Here is a 21,275-nt window from a genome sequence, read left to right on the forward strand (position 1 = left end):
TTGTTTTACAAGGGTAATCATTTATGAAATTGTTGGCTAGCTAAAAGCGATAAGCACACCATAGCTTGCCAAAAATGGTGTGTCCAACGCTCGTTTACTAGACCGTCCACTATAAATACCCCGGGATGTCCTTAGTGCTGTATTCACCATCATCATGAGGGGAATCATCCTAGCACTAGTGCTCGCACTAGCGGGAAAACACAGCTGTTTTAGCTTACATTGCTCTGCACATAATGTCCTACCCCTGTCCTATCAGCTAGTAGTAGTTAATCACATTTGACTGGACTTGTCCTCTAATGTTGATAACTTTTCATTACTCCTCCAAGTAGCTTCCTCAGTTCTAAGAACTTCACAAGAACTATGGAAGCTTCTTGGATACATGCAAAATGTCAGAACAGAACAAGTGCAGCTGAATGTTATTAGCTATTTCTAGCTATACCATGACCTTCATAATTGAGAACCTTCACCTACATCCTGGCCTTAACAATGTATGCAGAAGAGTAGTTAATGTTCTGTCAAGTCCTGCTCTCAGCTAACAATCAATAAACAATTTATTTTTCAGAACCTAGGTTCAGCCAGAATAAAGTAACCCTGTATGACTATGAGACCTACACCATGATCGGACTTCCTGAAAATGACTTTGGCCGAACTGGAATTAACTTATTCGCTAAGCTGGAGATCAGGCCCCATGGTCAAAGGACATACCAAATGAAGGTAATAAAGACACATTAATCCAAAGCACTTAGGAGACATTGTGGATGCTAGCTTAGGTCACACTGATAGACATGGACCAGATTGTCTTGAAGAGTGAATTTGTCTAATTCTGACTTTATAACTATATATCTTTCTGTCCCTGCTACCCAAAAAAAAATTCACTCTTGTTGGCCTTCCTATAAATTGTAACCTCATTGGGTCATTGCATCAAGCAGCTTTTCCTCATGGGCATGCCTGATCATACAAAAAAGATTTGAGTAATTATCCCATCATGTTTCTGGCACATGACATTACTTTGTACTGAGTTTTATATTCAAAGCTGAATTGTTACCGTCATGGAGCTATTAAGCCCACCAAATGGTGACTTATTTTAATGGTAATAGTTGTTGACTTGTTAATTAAATTTTAGTAGTACCTAAACCACTGATATTTTTCTCTTTCAGGCTGTGTCTATTAACGTAAAAGAGGTTACAGGTGCGTGGCCCAAAGATCCATTCACTCGCGCCTCTAAGCTGAGCCAGACTATGTCTGACCAGTTTGTGAAACCCATCAAGTTTGAGTATCACAACGGACGCATTGGAAACATCTTTGCCCCTAGCGATGTGTCAGAGACTGTTCTCAACATGCATAAAGGAATTCTCAGCATGTTCAATGCCAACATCAAAAAGTCCCAGAATGTGTATGACCTGCAAGAGGTTGGTGTTTGTTTTAGAGTTTTTGACTATTCTTTGAGACTTTTTGAGAGGGAATATAATTCTACATATTCAACTGGAGTAGTTGGCTATTATAAATATTAACAGAAAGGTGTACTGTCTCAGGATGCCTGGTGTCTACAAAGGATTTAGTAAGGTTGTCCTGCTCGTGTGGAACTCCATATGTCTTCCTTTTTTTCAGTATGGGATGGTACATATGTGTAGGCATGGCCTAAACAGCTAGGGAGTACAAATGTTAAAATATAAAAGAAAGCAGTGTTAGAGATACAAAACTAAGAGGTAATATCAAAGTCTTTGTAGTGTATACACTGCACTTATCCCGACACAATTAAGAACACAGAATGTTTGAGGTTAGCATGCTTTTAATTTTCAATAATCACTTCTCTACTTCATAATGTATTACAGTCCAGCGTTGGGGGTGTCTGCCACACCAGATACGTGATCCCAGAGCAGAAGCAGGGAGACCAGCTGCTTGTTGTAAAATCCATAGACTTCAACAACTGCCAAGACAAAGTATCCAAGAACGTTGGAATGGCTTTCATGGATCATTGCGAACCTTGCCAAAGGGTACAGTTTGTTTCTATATAAAATCTTAAGGCATCTAAACCAAATTTAGATGTGTGGTTACTGTCCATGATGACCAATTAGATTCCTTGTTTCATGTTCCCAAAATATAAAAGATGGAAGCTGATTGGTCTCTATGGTCAACAACTCTGCCTTGCTTCCCATTTTCTTTCTCAGCTATTTCTTTTAATAAATGAATAACCCCTTTATTGATGATTGATTTCCCCCCTGTCCTTCATCTAGATGCACAGAAATGTACGTAATACTGCAACATCCACCATCAAGTTGAAAAACAACATCATCCAGGAGGTCGTCTTAGAACAGATCATATACTATACTCCATTACAGGAACGTAATGGTGGTGCCGTAATGGAAGCTAAGTGAGTGTTTTCCATTAAATTCTTGAAGATTCACATCTGTTTAAAAACTACGCAGCTTGGTAGCAGGGCTGTAACTACAGATCACAGGGCCCCATAGCCAAAAAGTGTTGGAGTTTCCCCTGATGACATCTTTCTGAGCTCTGAGAAACTATGCAAAAAGACTCCTCTGAAGTCGTCTCTATACTGTAGACTTTACAGGGGATTAGAGTCAACAGCAACCACTCCAACCCTTAATGATATAGTACTGTATTATCTTCACATGATATGTTTAATGTGCCTTAACAACCTAATGGGGCCCCATTCCACCCCGTGGGCCCCATAGCAGCCATCTGGGCTGCTATGGCTATAGTTAAGCCACTGCTTGGTAGGCTTGGTAGGCTAACCAGATATAACCATCATTTAACAGTGTAATCCAGATCCAAATTCTATGGCCCATCATTTAACAGTGTAATCCAGATCCAAATTGCATGGCCCTATGTGAAGAGCTTTTCAGTTTCAACAAGAAATTGGAAAACCACTCCAGTATGGAGGCATACTGTGAGATCTTCCAACTCAGGCCTTTGCCAATCAGATTTTTAACAGTATTTCCAAGTCTGGTGGTGTGCTTAGATGTGTGTTTAATATGACTCAGTTTTGGAATCCATTTCTTGTTGGTTTTCCAAGATCATAAAGGTTGTGCCATGAGAAACTCTCTGGAATACACTGTCTCCACTCACAAAAGACTATACGTAACAATTTGATAGCCAGTATTTTTGTCTTTCATGCTAAAATTGGAAAGCCCTTGAATAACACTTTGGACAATGAAAGTAGCCTTTCTTTGGCTATTTATGTATAGACCCTGAATGTCGGTCTAAATGTTTTTTTGTTTTTAGGCAAGTCCTGACCTGGGCTGGAACCAGAAGCAGCCAATCAAACCCCCCTCAGATTCAGTTCCAGAACCGCGGAAATCTCCACTACAACTTTGGTGATGAAATATACCAGATTCCATTTGTTCTTCTAAAGACTAAAAGCCTTGAAGCTCAGGTAATGCGCTAAAACCTGATATTGCCCTTTTGAAAATTAATTTTAAATAAAGGTAACAGAATATTGTATATCATGTAACCAAATTCTCATTATTTCCATAGCTCATGTCCTGATACACTTCATAAATCTGACCAGTTCTATGTTTTACTCCTCTCAGATTGAGCAAACTATACAACACATGGTACAATACAACCAGGGGGAGATGCACCATGATGTCTCAGTGAAATTCATGCAACTAGTTCAGCTGTTGCGCCATGCTTCTCCCGAGATTCTGCATACCGTATGGAAGCAATTTGCGCAAAAATCAAGACACAGGTCAGTAAGCTCCTTATAAACCATGTTATAGCTCCTAGTGCTTACAACTGAAGATGGGTCCAAGCTCTATTTCTGATGTGCCTAAATTCCACCTAGTCTACTGAAAAGAAAAGAGTGCCCATTTTTATTGAACTTCATTCTCTCAGAGGGTCTGGCAAGTGGAACATTCGGACCATGATAGGTGCAAGGACATTGTTTTGCTAATTTCCTCCATGATAAAGGTAGCTTCTTATCAAATAGAGAACACTTAAACATGAAGCAGTTACTTTAAACTAATTTAGCATTATTCTGCCATGTCTGTCCCTGTCTGTCCCTGTCTAGACTTTCTACACAATATAATACACAATATAATACACAATATTCTCCAGGTATGGCCCTAATGCATATTACTCTGCATTATCTAGGCACAGGTCAGTGCTGAGACTTGCCAACCTAATGCAGCTTTCTGCTAAGGAGTTAGATATTTAAAAACAACAAGCCTAATTGAAATTTCAGTCTTTAGCGATAATTTAGTGTACAGCAAAGCAGTGTTTTGCACATGCCTTACTTTTATGTTTGTCCAATACACCTCCAGGGATATCAAAGTTCTAAGCCTCATCAGCATACCGCAGAGAGGACACCTGTGCTCAGTGTGGGAGCTGCTGTGTCTCCCCAAAGTGCTCCGGCACACCTTTCTTTAGAGCTAGGCCAGTAACACTGCAGTGAGAAAAGATCACACTCTCTAAGAGGTGGGTATGTCAGACCACTACAGGGAGACCACTGCTCCCGCACAGAACACATTGGTCCTCTCTGCAGTATGCTGGCCCAATTTAGAAATGTGTGCTACCTCTGGAGCCAAAATAGGCACAAAATAAAAGTAAGGCACGTGAAAAAGATTTGGCTTTAAAGCAAATCCGTGAAGAGAGAAATCTTGAGGCTGCCTTTACTGATCTCCATCTCAAAATTCTGTTTGCACAAGTGGACAGCAAGTAAAGTCACATCTGATCTGTATACAAATATATTCAAACTTTATAAAAAAAGGCAGTATTTTGCATTTTGTTCCCATACCTTTGAAGTGATTTAATCTGAGAGGACCCAGCAACACTGCAAGGTGGCTTTGTGTTGCAGCAGTAGAATGATCAGGTACCTTATGGTGCCGATTACTTTAGCATATTATGTGCTGATACAAAATTAGATCGGCAATGCTGCCTCAATCTGCCTTAAATGACTTTGCCTATAATGATTTTCTATGGTCAATTGTTTTCTCTCCTGCAGAACTTGGTTCCTGCAAGGTCTTCGCATGGCCGGAACTGCAGACAACTTGAAGTTTGCTCAGCAAATCTTTCACAGTGGGGAACTCACCGATATAGAAGCAGCTGTATTGATTCCCATTGCAATGCATGTTACTAGAGGCAGCCAGCGGGCTTGGCAGATCTCCAAAGTACGTATGGCTGTCGGGGTTAACATTTATTCTGTCTTTAAATTCCATGCTGCCACCTAGTTGAATAGATTCCAGGCTTGTAGTTGTTGCTGTAGTATAGCATTTCCCTTTAATGGCATACAGATCAGTCCATATATCCTGTGCCACTTAATAACTTTCACTCTGATTTCAGATCATCCAATCAGTTTTCATAATCTGAGTATCTACAGCTAGTAGTTATTTATGAAATAGAGATATCACTCTATGTGTGGCATAATAGAATATTGAACAGTGCCACATGACCAAGCTTGACAATGGTCCTTCTACATGCTTCTATAGTTTTCAGGTGTCTCATTGGTCAATTTGCTTTTTTTTCCCAGGAACTAATCCAAGACCCCAAAATCCAGAAAAACCCAACATTGTACAAACACACAGTCCTGGCCTATGGCTCAATGGTCAAAAAATACTGTCTTCACCTGTCCACTTGCCCCGAGTCTGCTCTGGAGGTAAGTTATTCTTGACTAAAAAAGTAAAATGTGTTTTGTATGGAGAAAAGATAAGTTTTATCTTTGATACACACATTTGATTAAAACTATGTTAGCACATTTAGTTTAGTCAAACTCATGTCATACGGTAACATGGATAGTATTGCAAACTACTGCTTCTACTAACAGGTGGTAGACATTAGGGTCCCTGCACTTGGTCCATATGTACATCGTAACAGGGAACAACCATTTGAGACCCAGCACTAGTGACAGCTGATGGATTGGCCATCCCAAAGGTGGACAACAATCTTCACACACTGTGCTGCTCCTTTACAAGGACTAGGGAACCTTCACTAAGAACTCTAAAACAAAAGCACAGAGTGCCCCAACATGTGCGAGATCATTTTATTAAAGAATAAAGAACAATAAAAACGCAAGTAGTAAGCGTTTATAGTATACTCGGATCTGATTGAGTTCTATAAGCGCTTACCATGGCACTTTTGTGAGTATGTTTTTATTGTTCTTTATTCTTTAAAAAAAACGATCCTGCACATTTTGGGGCGTTCTGTGCTTTTATTTTATCATAACAGTGAAGCCTACTGCATATACTGGTAGAAGGCTCCACAAGTAGAGAGAGTGTTTCTACAGGGCCACAGATTAGGCACATTCATAAAATATTGGCTGGTATATATGGAAAGTGTAAGTCAACTAATGTGGATCAGTGCAGGGAGCCAGATGTATATCAAGTAGTATGCACTGATTCATATGCACCCACTTGTTTCAGAGGGGTGCCTTTATGAAATGCACTAGTTACAAGATCTTTCACATCCATTTATATATAAGTAATTTTCAGCTACCACTCTGTTAATTAAATACAGTGACATACAAAGTACATAAAGATAATCTACATGTTCAGAGTTTGACAACTGGCTTGGGTCATGGCTGTATTCTATAGCAGGACTGGGAAAGCCTTAGAGACTCAGCCACTAGGTCTCCAATATAGCAAAGTGGTGTTACATTGCTCTTGCTATTATTACAAAGCTGTTTTTGCTCTTTTAGCCCCTTCATGATTTGGCTGCTGATGCCCTCAGCAAGGTCCATGAAGAGGACATGACTTTGGCTCTGAAAGCTCTTGGTAATGCCGGTCAGCTCCAAAGCCTCAAACGTATCCTAAAGTTCTTGCCAGGCTTTTCTTCCAGCGCTGCTCAGCTTCCAATCAGGGTCAAGGTTGATGCAGTCATGGCTTTAAGGAACCTCGCCAGATGGGATCCACGTAAAGTGAGTGAGGGCCATCCTGTGGATTATTCTGTATTCCAAAATGTATTTTAAGGCTTGCCATTACATAAATCTTTGCTAAGATCTCAAATAATCCACTTTTTGTTGTACATGTGATGGAATAAGACATGCGAATACCTTCTCTTTTAAGAAGACTATATCGCGCTATGCACTGATTAGGTTGGGGGGCTTTTTGGTTCCTTTTTTCCCTTCACACCATAACCCATGTGGTAAACTATATTTTTAGGTGCAAGAAGTTCTTATGCAAGTCTACATGGATCGCGAGGTTCACACTGAAGTGAGGATGATGGCTTGTTTGGCCTTATTCGAGACCAAACCCGGCCCTGCTATGGTCACCAACATTGCCAATGTGGCTGTCAGAGCAAGCAAAGTTAACCTACAGCTTGCCAGCTTCGTCTATTCTCAAATGAAAGCCTTGGCCAAGAGCAGCGTTCCCCAACTAGAACCTCTGTAAGTACCAAAAAATCAACAACTGTATAAGGGTTTTCAGTGTCAATAAGGAAATGCATGTTGGTATATGGCCTTAGATTTCTACATCAAAGATATTTATCAGGGTTGACAATTTATAACTAATCAGACATCTTTCTACTAGGGCTGCTGCTTGCAATATCGCCCTGAAGCTCTTCAATCCAAACATTGATAATCTGGGATGGCGTTTCAGCAAAGTCATTCGTATGGACACATTCAAATGTAAGTATAAGAGTAAGCAGTCAGTACTAATACATAATAATTGCTCAGAATCCTAAAATGGTTCTTTCCTTGATAGATTCTCTCATGTCTGGAGCTGCTGCAAAGGTCTACATCATGAACAGTCCAAATACTCTGTCCCCTGTATTTGTGCTTGGAAAAATGCGGGCTTACATTGGCGGTTCAGAGGTTGATGTAGTAGAGGTATAGCAAAATGTTTATTCAATACTTTGTTTATCAAATATGAATATTACGTAATGAGGATGCGATAGCCACTCATGAGCGTCAATGGAGGCAAAATATAATACTTTCGTGTGATGAAAAATGAAATCTACTAGAGAGAAATAGCATGTATGAATCGCATATACGTAAATAATGATATCCAAGATAAAGAAAGGGAGATGTGAAATTTTGTGAACATAAAAAAAAAATGAATATATTTGCAAATTACATTTAAAAAAAAATGTTTTCTATGTTGCATAGGTTGGTGTAAGAGCTGAAGGACTTACTCAGCTCCTGAGACGGCAAGATGTTCAATTTGGTGAATTGCCAATGCGTAAGAAGATCAGCCAGATTGTGAAGTTGGTGAGATTGATTTACTGTCTTTTTTTTATGTAGCTTGAACTCTAAAGCCCTAGTCAAAAATTTAACCTGCACCCCTTCCATGTCTTAAACAAAAATTTTCAAGTGTCCCTTTCAGCATTCAAGGTGCTAATTTGTAAAAAAAAAAGAGCATTAAAGGAGCTAATTTGTAAAAAAAAATGAAGAAGAAAATTGATTTTAATAATTTTTATTGATATCTTTATTTTCCCATATGCCAAGTGGAGATTGGGAAGAAGGGGGGAGGAGCATCTAAGATTGGTACTCCTAACCACATGGGACCTGTAGCAGCAATACTCTAGTTTTACAGTAGTGGCCCCTACCACATTGATATAACCACAAAGCCACCTTGGTTGAAATCTGATGATTACATAAATATATTTGTAGCAGTAAACCAGAGCATCTAAAGGAAACCAACACAAACATATTAAGAACATACAAATTCCATGCAGACAGTGTCCACCAACTAAGGGTTTTGTATCTTCTTTCTTGCTCCATGCTTGCAAAAAATTATTCACATAATATCAATAAGCACTTTTGTATTTTTTGGACAGTTAAAGGGATTCAAAGCACAACCTTCCCAGAGCCCATTGTTCTCTATGTACATCAAGGTCTTTGGTCAGGAGATGTCATTCAGTAATCTCAACAAAGCCACCATCCAGTCTATAACTCGGGTAAGAACTCCTACAGGTTCAGAAATACGAAAGCTAGATATATTTTTGCCTATTGTCTCTTTTCACATAAATTTTTTTGTTTAATTCCATGTAGGCACTGAACGAGCCAGCAGAAAGGCACGCTACCATCAAGAACATCATCAACAAGCTTTTGAATGGCTTGATGGGCCAGTTCGCCCGTGCAATAGTGGCTGTGGAGGCCCGCCACATCACACCCACCACTGTTGGTTTGCCAATGGAGATCAGCTGGTATACCACTGCTGTGGGAAATGCCCCAGTCAACAGTATGTATACCTGATTTATTTTTGTATATATCAATTATCATGTACCTTGGTAAAGGGTCAGTCTTCTCAAAGCTGAATATTAATTGTGCATTGATACTTGTGGGTAGATTACCCAGGAGTGTCTGAAATGTTGCAAGTATATTTCACATCGAGCCTGCTGACAGGACAGCAAAAAAGCAGCGGCTCTGTGTGGTTATCTCTCTGCCTGCTCTGCTCTCCTCAAATCAACATATTTCTTGTCAACACATTTGCATGCAGCTCAACGATCAGCTGTCAGTCCTGTTCCTTCTTCTTTCAGTCCCACTGTATAGTGGATTGCAAGGGTTAACAATGTTTTTTTCCCAATGCCCCTCCAACGTGTTAGACAGAATGCAGCAAAAAGGGCTCTTTTCTCAGTCTTTAACGGACTATAATCCCAATGGAAAACCATCCCAATCTTGGAATATGTGTTTAGTCTCATTTGCTCTGTTACTTAAACTACTACCTGACCGGATCTTTCGTTAGCACTGTTCCATCTAGGCACAGAGTAATGACCTTACAAATTTCAAACATTTCTTACACATTTTTTATAGCAGCAAAAAAAAACTATTGCCTTGGCCTGGAAACAAAAAAGTGCCCTCATATAAAAAACAAATGTTCACACATATCAAATTTTTTTCTAAATGCTCATAATAAACAAACTCAATCTGAATACAATTTGTGATAAATAATGGCAAATGGGAGACGTTTTGGAAGCAATGGAACAAATAGCTAATGCATTACAAATGTACAGTGGGTAATTAAACATGTATTATCCCCTGAACCTACTCATAGGAGATAGGAGAACAAGGGCACTGTTATTTTTCCTTAGATAAGCATAATCTAGTTATATATGCAACACAGCATGTTTATTATTTTTTGATTTTGTTATTCTGTCTGTATTTGTTTGGTCCTATATGCATATTTAGAAGAAACCAACAATTCCACCTTATATTGTCACTTTACATATGATAACTGTAAACTTGGCTCTTTGGTATTCTTTCATGTTGTAGTTTTCTTCATTAAAGTGCCTATTTCATTTTTTTTTAAATTATAAAACGAATAAATAAATAAATAATAAATACTTTATATAAATACTACTAATAAATACTTAATAAGTAAAACATAAATACATGCAATGATACATTAATACAGAGTAGCATTAATATATTGCCTTTATAAATGCCTGGAGTTCAACTTTAATAATGTTCTTATCTTGGTTACATATAGCCACAACTGCTTCAAGCTTTCTGGTTTGTTTTTTATTGACTGATTGATTAGTTAATTTTTTCTTAGCTTTGTTTTTTTGTGTGCTTTTTAAATTATTCAATAGACTATTTATTTTACATATTCAGTCCTTTATTCATTTGAATATGTTATTTCATTCCTTTGTGCAGTTGGTGTTAAGATGACCCCATCCTACTCACCAGATGTTAGCGTCGCTCAGCTGCTAGAGTCCCAGGTACAGATCAATGCAGACATCAATCCAAGGTAATAACGAACTTAATGTGAACATTGTACGTTGTTTATTTGCCAATTAAGTTGTGAGAAAAGCAACACTATGGCTCGCAGATTGATGATCCCTTAACACACCATGTCCTTTTTGTTTCCAACAGTGCATTAGTTCATGTGATAGCCACCATGGGAATAAACACGCCATTGTTCCAGCATGGTTTGGAGTTCCATGGCAAAGCCCTTGTGAACATCCCGGCAAAAATAAATGCTTTTGCAAACTTAAAGGAAAATAATATTAAGATTGAATCACAGCCATGCCAGCAAGAAACTGATCTTATTTATATAAGGTATTTTTGATTTAACTGTGGAATTTTTCTCTTGCCCATTACTAATTAATACAGTCTCCAGTAAGGCTATAGTTGGCGACATCAATATATAAGAGTGTCCAGCACGTAAAATTGCTGGCCAGGTATAGAATGTTAGGTCTATGATACAGGCAGCTTCTTGGGGGTAAGAATAGGCTTTTGGCTTAAAGGGGAAGCTATAAGCTGCTAAAGGCTTTGCTCATTCCAGCATGGTGTCTGTAAGCTTGGGCTTGACCTTGTTTCAATAAATTTTTTTCAGTGCCCAAACATTTGCTGTCTCAAGAAATGTTGAAGACTTGGATGCAGTTAGGAAGACAGAGCTCGTGCCAAAATCAGCCAGCCAGGACATTCTGAAGAAGCGCTTCGAATCAACAGAGAGGACATCTGCTGAAGGAGCTAGCATGATGGTAACCAAACAAGGAACTTTATATACCATAGGAAGTGACAAATCAACTGGGTTTTCAATTATCTCACCATGTTATTCTCATTTATTTTTAGGAAGCTTCATCGGAGGTTGGAAACAAGAAATATCTGGGTCTTGCCAGTGTGCACTACAATGCACTACCTACACGCTACCACCGCTGTATGAAAATTCCCATACTCCCAATCCAAATGTGCATCAACCGCCGGTCTAAAAATGCAGCCGGCCGGAGACATTCCTTGTTCTATGAAGTGGTGGGCAGTCATGAGATTAAGTTCACAATGAAACCAGGTAAGAATCCCATGTAGGCTCTGTAGCATACTTGTTGCATGGAGGTGAAATTTCTGTACAGTTCTGTGACTGGTGTCACCATGTCTGCAGCACACACAGATGCCACTATTGAGAAAATCCAGGTTGAGATCACTGCTGGATCCAAAGCAGCTTCCAAAGTAATTGCCCTATTTGATGTAACGGAGCATGAGGCTGAGCAGATCGAGCAATCTGAGATACATAACAAGCTGAAGGTTATCCTTGGATTAAAAGATGTTACTGTAAGTGTTTTGTTTTTTTTTGAGAAAATGGCATAGCTCTGGTTTTTGTGTTCTTCTTTACAAATGGTTTCTTGTTTAACTGCAGGCCACCAATATAACCCTATCCCAAAAGAAGAATTCAAAACGCTCCAAAAAACAACAAGGTCACAAACAGATTGCAGCAGAAGACGACGACACAAAACTTGTCCGTAAACAAACACCTCAGTCTTCAAGTTCTTCATCCTCTTCTTCTTCTTCTTCTTCTTCTTCTTCCTCCAAGAGTCCAAGCAGCAGCAGTAGTAGTAGTAGCAGCAGGCGGACCCACAGGAACAAACCAGCACAGGACCAGCAGCAAAGGGGTCCCAATAAGAGAGCCAGCTCCAGCAGTAGCAGCTCAAGCAGTAGCAGCAGCTCACGTAGTAGTAGCAGCTCAAGTAGCAGCAGCAACTCAAGCAACAGAAAGGCTGTAAAACCTAAATCAAGCAGCAGCAGCAGTAGCAGCAGCAGTAGTAGTAGTAGCAGCAGCAGTAGCAGCAGCAGCTCCAGAAGAAACAGCAAGAACAGACAACAAAATGACCAGCAAAAACATCTCCCTGGCAAGCAGAGCAGCAGCAGCAGTAGCAGCGGCATCGGCAGCAGCAGTAGCAGCAGCAGCAGCAGCAGTAGCAGCCAACATGGAAAGGTATCAATAATGGCAATATATCTGTGTGGTACCTGTAATACATACAAGATGCTTAGAATACTCATCTAGATTATGCCAACCATAAAAACACAACAACAGCCATAGCAGCTCATACAACTTCGATGAGGTCCCAGTGGGTAAGAGAGGACCCAGTCACCATATAAATAGGATTATATAACTGCTGGCTCTTAGGGTTGTGATGTGTCAACTTTTTTACATATTGATGGCACATGATCCAACTGCCTGAACCATTTTAATTTCAACTAACTGTAAAGCTCCTCTGCTATGGTATACAGCACTGTGACTCAAGATATGGAAGCTACATCTCTGGGAAGCCACCTTGCACCTAATTCTAATTGTCTGGCTACAAATTGCAAGTGTGCAGCAAGCATTGCTTGCAAGTGTTCAGCAGTAGGACCTCTATAGGGGTACAATATAGGTGCTTGCTTTTGTAAATTGAACGGCACTAAAGACAACCTGCTGCTGATAAGGGTCCATCAAAATGATACTATTGTAATTTCTAGTTATGCACCTGGCTAAAAAAAATCCTACTGACAGTAGTATCAAGGCCAAATACAAAAAACTGTGTAAGTATTATCATTTACATTCTGATTTTGTTAGTTAATATAAATAACTATTTTATGTTCTCTTTACAGAGACAAAGAAACTTTTACAACCTTCGCTTCAAGCCAGTCAGAGGGCAAGTAAGTATGCCTTGTTGAAGGTGCTTTGTTTTTAACCACAAGTATTTACTGAGGGTGCCATTGGCAAAAAAAAATATGGCACACAAGAGAAAAAAGGAGTACAATACGTATTGTGACTGTGCAAAGGTCGGCCGGTATGCACCCGCCATTTTCTCTTGTGCTGCTATGAAGGAGCGGTCATACTGGGTTATGGAAATTAAGGGTGCTTTAAAAGTATTATCATTTGGGAGTATTATGTTGTAGCAGGATTATGCCATTCCACAAAAAGTGCAAAAGAAAACAGTAATTCTGTAAAAACCATGTCAACTCAACCGAATTCAAACTTTAAAGCTTCTTGGTACTATTTTTTTAGCTAGGCTATCATGACCACATTTCCCTTTCCAATATTGTATATATGAGTAACATCTCTCAAAATGTCAGCTTTTTCAGTGATAACCAAACAGGTTATGGCGACATGGGCTAAAAGGAACCAAATATACCCCCACCAAACCCACACTGTTAAGCCTTCTTAAAACAGTTCTCTCACATCCATCACAAATCCCCAAAATAATACTAGGCAGGCTCTAGGCTGTAAATCAGCAGTTCTGGATGCACAGTCAGCACAGGGGCACAAAGGAATGGTCTGCATGGCCACACCCACTACCTTAAATATAAGAAAAATGGTTTTGTTAGAGTTTGTAATTAAAGTAATACATGCTGCTACCTTACTGTATAAGAAGACTGCATTGAACATTTTTTACAGGCTAATGGGGGCTAGGCAAATATAAAATTATAGTTGTATCCTATTACAAGCATGAATAAAATAAAATACGGCACTTGTTCATTCTCTAGACGGCCAGCAAACAACAATCATCTTCTTCATCCTCAAGCTCTTCATCGTCTAGTTCCATCAGTGCACCACACAAGGTAGGCATGATGTGCAGAGATGCTAAACTAATCTCCAGTTGGCATGATACTTCTTACATCCGGCCCTTTTGTTTTCTAACTCTGCTTAGGGCAAATTTATGGGAGACAGCAATCCTCCAGCACTGGTTGTGACTGTGAGGGCTATCAGAAATGACAACTCACGCCAAGGATACCAGCTGATTGTCTATGCAGACTATTCTAATGCCAAACCCCGCCTGCAGGCCTTCATTGTAGACTTCACCAAGGCAAGCAGATGGAGAGCTTGCCTTAACACTGAAATGATGAATGCTCATGAAGCTGAGGTAGGTCAAGACATGTCTCTGCTCTGTGTACAAAAATATAAAGTCATTCAGATTTCCATGTCTTACATTAAAACAACGGGTTTTTGTTTTTTTTAATCACTCAGGCCAGTTTGAAGTGGGGACAGAACTGTCAAGATTACAAGATCATTGCAAAAGCTCAAACTGGTCATTTGGGAAATCAGCCAGCTCTGAAAGTGACTGTTGCCTGGCCCAAGGCTCCATCCAAGCTGAAGTCTGCTGCTGGATAGTAAGTTATTCTTGGTATAAAGGCGTCTAAACATAGACCTTCAATATAAAAGCAAAAGAGACAAACACAAACTGTAGAGGAATTTTGGCAGCAGTGACTAGATAATGGTACCGAAATTAGAAAAATCAATTGGTGGGAGCGAAATGTTAGGGCTCAAGGTCATATGGCCTACTAAAAAGATGCCATCTTGAAGGTGTTTTTGAAGACTAAAAGAGTCGGTAAATACCTAAAGATTAGAGAAAAGGTGGATTCTTTTAAATGGTGCAGTAGGATGTTTAGTTAATTTTCCATGGCATTCTTTCCTATAGCCCTTGAGGTTTGTAATTACAGGTCAGCACTTTCCATTTATGCTTTCCTGGTTGCCGTATATTTTTATTTAAAAAATCTCTACAAAAGCTGCATATGGCGTTAAATGTTCTTTCTGTGTTTCAGCATGGCTGACTATATCCCAGGAGCTGCTTACATGTTAGGATTCTCTGAGAAGTACAAGAAGAACGCTCAGCATCAAGTCAAAGCCATTCTGGCCCTCAGCTCTCCACGCACTCTTGATGCTCTTGTCCAGCTTCCAAGGGTAAATATTTCAATAATATTTTTTTTGGCATACAGATGCAAGACTTTAGTCTTTCCATGACCACCATCAGTCTGGGGCTTCCTGTTTATATTCTGAACCTACATCAGTCTTGTGTGTATTACACTTGCCATTTTATGAGTACAATGTTCTCTGTTTGTGATGGGGACCATTGTACCTGAGGTACAAGGGATCCAAAACTTTACAGTTGTGACCGCAGCAAGAGGCGAATGGTGGTAATTGTTGTATATCACAAAATGACCCTCTCCTTGTACCTCAAACAACAATTGCCCATGAATATCTACCTAGCTACCTAATTAGTTATTAGTAGGTGGTATAGCTGTAGAAATTGCCAGTCTCAGAAGTGACAGGAAACCTGGAGTACACACCTTGAACCCCTAAAGTCTAAGTCACTGGGGCTAGTTTACTAAAGACAAAGAGAAATTTCACTTTGCAAGCAAATTTTTCCCTTAACTCAGTGAATGTAGTGAAAATTCAGTTTGCAAAGAATACCCAATCATGTGCAAGGAAAATAAAAAAAAAATGTTTTGCTTGGACATAATTGGATGATGGAAGTTAGCAGAGCTTCACCTTATACACTAAGCTAAGGGGAAAACTCCCATGCAAGGTGAAAAGCCTATTTGCCGTAAAACAATTCCACTATGTTTGAATGCCCCTATGATTAAAGACATACAGGAAATTAAAGATGTGGGTGACTAAAGATGTAAGGCTAATTCAAAGAGGTGGAAGGAGTCATGTATTAGGGTCTACCCGCATGGCCTGTAGTCAACCTATGATTAGAGTGATAAATCCTTTTATATTATAGACATTTTATTTACTGCTTTACCTGTGACATAATGTTATTGCATAGTAACCAGCTTCTATGTCATTATTGGCTTGTTACAGATGACCCTGTACTACACTGCTATCAGACTCCCACTGCCAATTGCAGCCCGACACATTTCACAGAGCGAGGTCCTACAGGCCCCAACATGGAACATTTTTGCTGAAGCACCCCAGATCCTTAAGGAGTCTTTGCAAGGTTGGATGATAGTTAAAAGATTGTACAGAATAGAAATAGTAACTACCCTGGTGCTCTTTTTACATGCTGATCTAATTCACTTTTTGACAGGAGAATGTACGGTGTCCGAAAACCAAATCACAACCTTCAATGGAGTGAACCTGGCTCAGGAACTGCCTGAGAGCTGCTACCACATCATGGCCCAAGACTGCAGTGATGAGCTAAAGTTCATGGTGATGGCGAAGAAATCCAAGGATCACCCTAAAAGGAAAGACATTAACATCAAACTTGGCCACTAGTGAGTACATAATCAGTGTGTGCCGACTACTGCTATAATATACAACATTATTGATAATTACATTTGTAGGCATGTTTCCAAGAAGAGGATCAACACCCTCTAGCGTCAACAATGCTGTTGTCAGAAACGACTAACACACTTACCAAAAATACATAATGCTATATCATACCATTGCACAATTAATATGACAAAGCAATATAAGAAACTGTGGCTAAAAGTCCACTTTCTGTTTTTCATAGTGACATTAACATGTCCAGGAAGTCTGGTTCTCCAGAAATGACCATCAATAACAACATTATTACTATGGAGCAGCTCCCATACAAATCCTTTGGTGGTATGTGCTCTTTTTTTTAAATAAAAAAGATGTGTGAGGTGGAGTGTGCTAAAATGTGGATCTAAAATGTTTGTTGCCTCAACAGAACCAACAGTGGAAATTTATAGGACGGAAACAGGTTTATCCCTGATAGCACCAGAGTACGGTATTGAGAGCCTTCTGTATGATGGAGAAAATGTTCAGGTATTCAGCTAATGTATCTTTTACTGCTTTTGGGCTTATTAGCTCAAACTGTGTCTCTTTAATAGCTCATATGCAATAAACTTAGCCGGACTATGAAAGCATTCCAGGAAGGGAGAAAAATATGGAGTAATGCAAAAATATATCATCTCCAACTTATTTGTATGTCTATCATACCAGATGAAACCAACTCTTGCCATGAAAGGCCAGTTATGTGGTGTATGCGGCCATAATGATGATGAGACATTTCAAGAGTTCCGAAGACCTGATGGAACTGTTGCCAAGGACGAAACTAGCCATATTCATTCTTGGATCCTTCCTTCTCAATCCTGCGCTGAAGGTACTCATAGAAAACCTACTCTGTGATGGTGCAAAGCTTGTATAGTCAGTAACCAACCTGAAATCTAACACTACAGATGATCCTGGCAGTGGATCAACACAAAGTTGCAGAATTAACCATCACATTTTACACAATCCCACTTCAGGGGCATAATTACAGCTCCCAGGGCCCCATAGCAAAATTCTCAAAGTGTTCCCCACACATAGCACCATCCCTAGTGACCTCTCTGATAACCATCTCCATTACAGATTTTTTATATGGTCATCAATAGTTCTGCCCCTGGATTATGTTAATCAACAGTAAAGCTTCTTCAAAAGAATAATGCCCCGTAAATAACTATTATTTTCATGGTCAAAGATACACAGTAGGGATAAACATGTTTTTTAATAATCAAGGACAAGGAAAATCAGAGAGATTCTGCAAAAGAAAAATAAGATCAAGAAAATGCTCAATGGGTGTCAAACATTGACAGGGGAGTTAGGGGTTGGTTTAGGGAAGGTATCATAACCATTGGGGCTAATTACAGAGCTGCACAAGCAATAAAAACAATAAAATGAAGTTGGAGAGCAGTCTGTGTTTTTCTAATTTTATTTATTCATTCAACCATCTCTGCTAGAGGAAAGGACAAAGAAACATTTCCCACTAATGTAATTCTCCCATTGCTTCATTTAATCTCCTAAGGTTGCAACGTTCAGCAGACTCTTGTGAAGCTCGAGAAAGAAATCTATGGTGAAAAGTCCAAGTGTTACTCTGTTCATCCTGTCTTGCGCTGTATCAAAGAATGTTCACCAGTCAAAACCGCTCAAGTGACCACTGGTTTCCACTGCTTGCCCTCTGGTAGGTGTTTACTCAGCTTCTGCAATATATAAAGTATAAATACTGGTCTAATACAAGATCCTACATTTTTGGACTGTTTCATGCAAGAAATATGGGGTTTATATGATGAAGGGGGTATAGGCTGTTCACTTAGCATAGTGAATTTTCACTATGCAAGGGAATATACCCTTAGTGAATGAGGTGAAGAACTGCCGACATAAGATCATTCAATCCCAAGCAATCAAAAATCCTATTTTAATTTTTGGGTAATGTATTCTTTGCAAAGTGAATTTTCACCACATTCAGTAAGCTAAGAGAAAATTTACTTTGCAAAATGGACACAGTTCACTCCTTTAGTAAGTCAATCCCATGGTTTTCATTTCCAAAGAATTGTCATTAAAAGCTTCATATATAAATGATCTAACTGATGAACAGTCTGTGTTTCCCTCCTGGCAGTCAGTCAGTGTATCATCTACATGTTCTATCCTAGCAACAGGAAGAGATGAAGAGAATTTGTTACTACTAGGAGGAAAATACAGAAAGTTTTAAATCAAACACATACAGGAGACCCAAAAGTTGCCTTTCTTTTTTAAAATGAGTTTGCAAATTTTCAAAGTTGTAGAAAAATCTGTGAGGGAATAGCTAGTAGTAGTGAATCTCACCACGAACGGGACTAGTCCTGTAATGTTGAAGCTGTTTCACCACTCATCTAAATGCATAGCTTTTGGAGGGACAGTCCCTGTTTTGGAATCAAATCCATCTTCCTCTCCTTCCACCTTAGTTGTTAATTTTATTGGTCTGATGTTTTCTCCTCTATAAAATAAATGGCATCATTTAATTTTTGTTCCAGCGCACTAAACCTTTCATTCAACCTCTATAGTTGCTTTGGTTCTTTGAAAAACTAGTAATAAGGTAATAAGGTAACATATAGGGTTGCACAGATACCAAGTACAGTACTCGGTACAAGTACGAGTACAGGTACCGATACTTTTGAGCTCCAAGACTACACTAGAGAAAAATTCAAAAATTAGGAGGCCGCTGTCATTTGTAAGTAGCACATGGAGCTCCTGGGATTTGTACGTCTCTGTTTTAATGTACGATTTAGTTTTTATAAATATAAATAAAGTGATGCACAGATACCAGTTTTGTGAGTACGAGCACTGGTACTTGCCGAGTACTTACAAGTATGAGTACTGATACATTTTTGTTTATTGTCATGTGACAGTTTTTCTAAAACAATACAGACTAATGATTTCAGGACAGTGGTGGAGCGCCAGAGCCAGGTCCCCGCTGCAACCGCTGTAACCCTGGTAGTTCTCATGAAAATGCCAAGTATCTGCACTGGTACTCGAAAAGTATCTGTGCATCCCTAGTAACATAGTAGTAAAAAAAAAAACATTGTGGGTTTAACCAAACCTCTTTTTATAAATAATTGTTTATGGTCTGCATAGGAAGGGGTGGGGGGATGATGCAGCATGGCAGTGGTGTATCCCTTGCCTACATACTCACTGCTAAAAAGCATTTCAGAAAGTTTACTTATGAGCAATTCAGTATTAGTGTCATGAGACACTAAAGTGTATTAAAAGGTGAGTGAGGATGAGGTGCTGGACCACAACCTTTCTGTAGTCGAAATAGGAGCCTGGTTCCTCGGTTCCAGTAGCTCTTCACAAAACAGGGGACCCTTCAGAGGGAGGGGATGCCCAGAATGAGAAATACACGTGAAAGAAGACTAAAAAAGAACCCAGGTAATCATCTCAAGAGTCAATTGCACAAATGGTGAACTGCTGCAAATTATCTTTTCACACCAATAATTTCCACCTATGCCTGAGAAATAGGATTGTCTGCAGAGGCTGTAAGTTTAGAGTCCAGAGTCCATTAGGTGTCCCACTGTCCATTGTTTAATCCCTGACGAAGGGGAATTCCTGACCCCCGAAACAGATTGGCTGTGTATATCTTCTTGTGTGCCATTTGGGAAGCCAATAAAGGTTTTTTTTTAACTCTTGAGATGATTACCTAGTGCTCTTGAATAGTCTTTTTTGTTTTTTCACATGAGATATATTAAGGCAGATGTTGATTGTCCAACATGGGGGGGAGGTTACAAAGTTTATGAAAGCACGCAGTTCTATTTTATACATACATGGCTAAAAGTGCTGGTGTCGTCCCCCAACCCCCCACCACCACCACCACTTATTTGAACTAAGGAAGACACTTGAATGAGTAGTAGTAGAATGTCTTCAGCATTAAAGAACAAGTACAGGTAATTGTGACTGACGACTTTTAGCTATACCATGATGACCTGGATGAATGAGAAACTTTACAGACATCTATAAGAGAATACATGTCAGGACCAGACATAAAAGAAACCTGTACTGGAAAATAAACATTTGAATCTGAATAGTTCATTTGAGACATCTATGAATACAACATTTTGTTGCTTCAAACCCATTGTTTCTACCCAACACTTTCCTTTCATTAAGTCTAATGTATGTTGTGTCTTCTCCCCTATAGAATCATCTCTGGACCTTGCTGAAAGACAGACACACCTAGACAAACCTGAAGATTTCTCTGAAATGGTAGAAGTCCACACTGCCTGCTCATGTACAAAATGCTCACCTTAATCTGACATAACACCATCACTTTATTCTTGGAAGATACTTTAATTCCCTGTATAATCTGTGTAGCCCACAGAGACATGATTTTTACTTCAGGGTTATCCCAGGAAGTAATCTCTTCTTTGTAATGTATTTCATTCCCAATAAAAAGTTTGCATTCAAAAATACTGCTGCTCTGGTTTTCTTTCCTGGTAAAGATTTGCGTGAATTGTCTACTGTTACTGAGCAGCTGTACTGCAGTATTAAACATAATGCTGTGAAAGAAGAGTCGTTGATGTACAACCTGTAATAGTTTTTACTTTTTTCCAGTAATTAACATTTTTATGTATCTTAGACATGTCA

General features: G+C 39.3%; 1 protein-coding gene across 1 annotated transcript; it reads left to right on the forward strand.

Moving 5' to 3' along the window:
* The first annotated feature begins 154 nt into the window (after positions 1 to 154).
* Positions 155 to 21,030, forward strand: LOC108791372 (vitellogenin-A2-like). Its single transcript, XM_018561849.1, is given in 34 exon segments — positions 155 to 206; positions 563 to 714; positions 1,158 to 1,409; positions 1,833 to 1,994; positions 2,235 to 2,371; positions 3,244 to 3,394; positions 3,552 to 3,709; positions 4,964 to 5,129; positions 5,489 to 5,614; positions 6,653 to 6,871; positions 7,116 to 7,339; positions 7,482 to 7,579; positions 7,656 to 7,780; positions 8,060 to 8,161; positions 8,731 to 8,850; positions 8,945 to 9,134; positions 10,550 to 10,643; positions 10,769 to 10,954; positions 11,232 to 11,379; positions 11,471 to 11,684; positions 11,775 to 11,944; positions 12,030 to 12,605; positions 13,262 to 13,309; positions 14,141 to 14,215; positions 14,305 to 14,517; positions 14,622 to 14,764; positions 15,197 to 15,335; positions 16,239 to 16,374; positions 16,465 to 16,651; positions 16,891 to 16,985; positions 17,071 to 17,168; positions 17,346 to 17,505; positions 18,187 to 18,342; positions 20,830 to 21,030. Coding segments are annotated over 34 exon segments (5,382 nt in total). The 3' UTR covers positions 20,940 to 21,030.
* The last annotated feature ends 245 nt before the right edge of the window (positions 21,031 to 21,275 follow it).

This window comes from Nanorana parkeri, unplaced genomic scaffold (genome assembly GCF_000935625.1).
Source record: "Nanorana parkeri isolate BGI_ZX_2015 unplaced genomic scaffold, ASM93562v1 scaffold548, whole genome shotgun sequence".
Classification (NCBI taxonomy): Eukaryota; Metazoa; Chordata; class Amphibia; order Anura; family Dicroglossidae; genus Nanorana; species Nanorana parkeri.